This window comes from Ranitomeya imitator, chromosome 1 (genome assembly GCF_032444005.1).
Source record: "Ranitomeya imitator isolate aRanImi1 chromosome 1, aRanImi1.pri, whole genome shotgun sequence".
In the NCBI taxonomy this organism is placed as follows: domain Eukaryota; kingdom Metazoa; phylum Chordata; class Amphibia; order Anura; family Dendrobatidae; genus Ranitomeya; species Ranitomeya imitator.
Window position 1 is genome coordinate 459,644,882 of NC_091282.1, and position 4,291 is coordinate 459,649,172.

At 43.9% G+C, this 4,291-nt stretch overlaps 1 protein-coding gene across 1 annotated transcript; it reads left to right on the forward strand.

Annotated features, from left to right (window-relative positions):
- The first annotated feature begins 793 nt into the window (after positions 1-793).
- LOC138672392 (olfactory receptor 2A14-like) lies at positions 794-1,543 on the forward strand. The gene has a single exon (XM_069760368.1). It carries the CDS (start codon positions 794-796, stop codon positions 1,541-1,543), a length of 750 nt encoding a protein of 249 aa, XP_069616469.1.
- The last annotated feature ends 2,748 nt before the right edge of the window (positions 1,544-4,291 follow it).

Below are 4,291 nucleotides of genomic sequence, written 5' to 3' on the forward strand. Positions count from 1 at the left end.
CGGGAGCACAAATGCTGCAAGGCAATAACATGATTCATCGCCATCTTCTGTAAAGTGTTCAGTTTAAAATTGATTTATAAGAGATCATGATCTTCTGTAGCTGCCTGACAACTTTTGTGAAATCAAATTTAGTAAAATCTTAAATTATTGAGCTAGCTAGTCTATGTGGACTTCACCTTCGAATTTACCTTCTCATTTTTATTTTTAATTTTTCCAATTTGAAAAATGAATTACATAGATATAAAATGAATCGACCCAAACTCTCCTGTTCATCTTGTATGGCATTGTCCTCAATTTTTGCAAAACATCTTTTTAGCTTCTGAGGATGAAGTCAGGATGGTGGAACCCATTGGGTGGAGGTGATTGATCGATAAATGATCATGTGATTTATTTTTTGTACTTTTTTTTCACTTTCGGAAATGTTTTTAGTGGATTTATTATTAAAGACCCAAATGCAATTAATGAAAAGAATCTAAAAAAACTCTCCGTAACAAGGCAACATTATTAATGGGATGATGACCGTAATGAAAGTTGAAGATGTCGCGGGAGTGACTATTCTGTGATTTCCATACACTCTCCTATTTTTCCCTCCTAAGTCATGGCTTAAACTCATAATTTGATGGCTGTAACAAATCTGACTATTGACACTGAGCTAATTCTTCTTGGCTTTACCGATAATAGGAGGATAAGCATTTTGCTGTTTTTGTTTTTCTTGATCATCTATGTCGTGGCACTTTTTGGAAACAGCCTTATAATATGTACGATTCTCATCGATCCTCACCTGCACATCCCGATGTATTTCTTCCTCTCTAACCTATCCTTCATAGATTTATGTAAAATTTCCTGTGCGGTCCCCAAGTTACTGACGGACCTCATCTCTGTCCAGAGAACCATCTCTGTCATCGCTTGTAGTTTGCAAATGTTCCTCCTACTGTGGATAGGAGCCAACGAGTGTTTACTTCTCGCCACCATGGCCTACGATCGATATGTGGCCATCTGTCATCCTCTACATTATCCCATCTCCATGAGGTGGAGCGTTTGCTATCGTCTCACAGCTTTGGTGTGGATATTTAGCTTTCTTATGGTCTTTCTTCCATCAGTAGCAATGCCGGTCACGTTGTGTTACCCAAACAAGGTCAACCATTTCTTGTGTGAGGCCCTCTCCGTATTAAAGCTGGCGTGTGGCGATATTCATGATAATAACATTTACATATTTTTTTCTGGTTTCATCTCTCTTCTCTTCCCCTTCATTATTATCCTAGTGTCCTATATGTGTATCATATCCTGTGTTATGAAGATCAACTCTGCGGGACGGTCTAAGGCTTTTTCGACATGCAGCTCCCACATCGTGGTGGTGGCTTTGTACTTTGGCTCCGGAATGGTCACATACTTGGGTCCGTCCACAGATGCTTCTTCAGACCAGCAGAAATATGTCTCAATAGTTTATGTCATTTTATCTCCAATGTTAAATCCTTTCATTTACAGTCTGAACAACAGAGACGTGAAAGAAGCCATCGTAAAAATGTTTTTGACTTTGAAATGAATTTTATTTTTTGAATCTACCCATTTAGGCATTATTGTTTTTGTCCTCAGTCCATGTATTAATTTATAATAATTACTGATCGACACATTCTTCTATTCTCAGCCCAGTTCTGATTCCCTTTTGCGCCACATCACTGTAGTTTTGACTGATCGTCTCGCATAGCGTCTTGTGTATGAAACTGCATGTGACCCTATAACACTCACATCAAGACTCCAATAAACTTACATTGACAATACAACTTCCAGTCCATACTGAAGACACCGTGTGATCTAGGTAATGAAGTGATGCCACACGGTGCAGAAGATGATCAGAAAGACGCTGGGAATATATGAATGCAGCAAACAGTATGTATTTTAAAGGGAATCTGTCAGCTGTTTTTTTCTACCTCTGTTGAGCACCATGATGTAGGCGAAGAGACTCTGAATCCAACGATGTATAACTTAGTTTACTTAGTACGGCAAGTTTTGATGATGCAATCAGAGTTTTTACGTTTAGCAGTGCAGCAGAGCTGAGACAGCTGCCCCCGCCCCATAACAGCTAACTCCACCCCCACCAGGCTCTGTATGTACATTGTCTATTGACAGTGAGCTGCCGATCACAGGAGGGGGCGTAGTTTGATTAGCAGTCACATTTACATAAGTTGTGGCAATGATAATCTGCTAGTGATGAATAGTGTTGAGCATTCCGATACTGCAAGTATCGGGTATCCGCTGATATTTGCGGTATCGGAATTCCGATACCGAGTTCTGATACTTTCAGTATATTGGATTCCGGAATTGGAAGTTCCCATAATTCAAAGAGCCAGAATTGAGCCAATGAGGAATCAATAGAAGTGTGGGCACATCCTGTTCTGCATGTTAGGCATGTAACTACTGACATGGCTGTGATTGGCTGCTAAAATGATGTCATGATGCACTATAAAAGTCGCCGCCGCCATTTTGGGTTCACTCTGCTGTGAATTCAGTTAGGGACAGGAAGCTGTGTTCTGACTGAGGGACAGTTTTGAGATAGCGATTTGCTTCATTGTGCTTTACCCAGGCTAATTTAGCAACCGCTGTGTGAGAACCTTGTTTTTGCCTTGCAGCGCTGTTCACGGCTGTCTGCAAGGTGTCTGTGTGAGTGCAGCTCGCTCTGTAGTCTGTTCTGCAGCCACCACTGGTTGTAGTCAGCTCAGGGTGCATCACTGCCTCATACTGTTCAATTGTCCTTTTTTCAATTAGTGCAGCCTGCTGCACATTTTTTCAAATTTATCCTATTAGTGGCTTTCCATCCGTATCCTGCTAGATTGTGGAAAAACACTATATAGGAGTACATATAGGAGCTTGTTTTGGCCTTGCAGCACCGTTCTGCACGCTCTCTGTGTGAGTGCAGCTCACTCTGTAGTCTGTTCTGCAAAAAAAAAAAAAAGTTAATAAAGTTCGCAAGCACTCCACTTTACAGTTGTGTAGGCCACATTAGCTCATATTAAAGTCTAGTCCACACTTTGTAACATTAGTGTTTCTTATTCCTGTTAGCAGCTGTTCAGGAATAAGCATACTAGGCCCTTAGTACTTTTCTGCCTATATTTATCAGTCTACCAAGATGAAGAATGCAGGGAGTAAGGCGCGTGGGTGTGGAGGTGGAGCAGGGAGAGGACGTGGAGATTCTGTGCCTGCTGCGGGCACCGGTGACTCATCATCCCCCAGTTTTAGCAGGGAACAGTCCTTCATGCACAGCTTTGCAGGAGCTCGCCGTACCCCGCTGCTGCGAGACGAACAAATTGAAGCCATTGTCGGATGGATGGCAGCTAAAGCATCAACTTCAATTAGTGCCACATCCTCTCAGGCACAGAGCACTGAAGAGCACCCATCTGTCTATTCACCACCTGCCAAATTGCCCAGGCAGTCAGAGAGCCCTGGACAGGAGCCATCTCTACTTCTGTTCTCTGAATCTCTTGGCTTGGAAAGAGGGGGCCAGCCAAGCAGCATTCGAGAAATGGAAGAAGAGGCAGTATGCAGTGATACCCAACAGCTTTGTCTATCTGAATCTGAAAACACGGGTGGGCCAGTGCCTCTGGTCAGCACACCACAGTACGCATCTGATGATGAGACTCAGGTGCCACTTTCTGGTGTGTACTGTGCTGCCGAGACTACCCAGGAGAAGCAGTTGGTGGCAGAGGGTAGTGTAGATGATGAGGTCCTTGACCCATCATGGCGTGAGGAACAGGAAGGTGGTGGGAGCAGCTTTGAGGAAGAGATTCCCCGAATGGCCCAAAGAGGGAGAGGGAGGGGGAAGACTGCATTCCCTGTAGCCTCCAGTTCAGCACCCATTAGGAGCATGCCTCTTCCAAAAGCCAAAACGGGCGCTCCCAAGACTTGCAGTGCCTGGTCCTTTTTTGAAACAGTTGCAGATGACATTTGCTTTGTGAAATGCAAGCTGTGTCATCAGAAAGTCAAAAGAGGGAAAAGTGTCAGCAACCTCAATACCACAAATATGTGGAAACATGTGCGGACCAAGCACATGGTGAAGTTACAAAAACACACTGAAGACCTAGGCCAACCTACAGCGGCACCTACCACCTCTTCAGCTTGTATTGTAGCCTCTTCCTCCAGCTCACATACAGCTGGTTTGGCTTCCTCACAGGATCGCCATGGAAGAACCTCTGGCACTGTTGTCCAGAGACCCAGTGTAATTCCACCCACAGCACCACGTTCCCAGTCATCCTCACACTTAAAGGCCAGTATACAGCCATCGGTAGCAAAGGCATGG

Excerpts from the sequence above, each read along its gene's own strand:
- LOC138672392 (XM_069760368.1), top strand. The coding sequence starts at position 794 with ATGTATTTCTTCCTCTCTAACCTATCCTTCATAGATTTATGTAAAATT.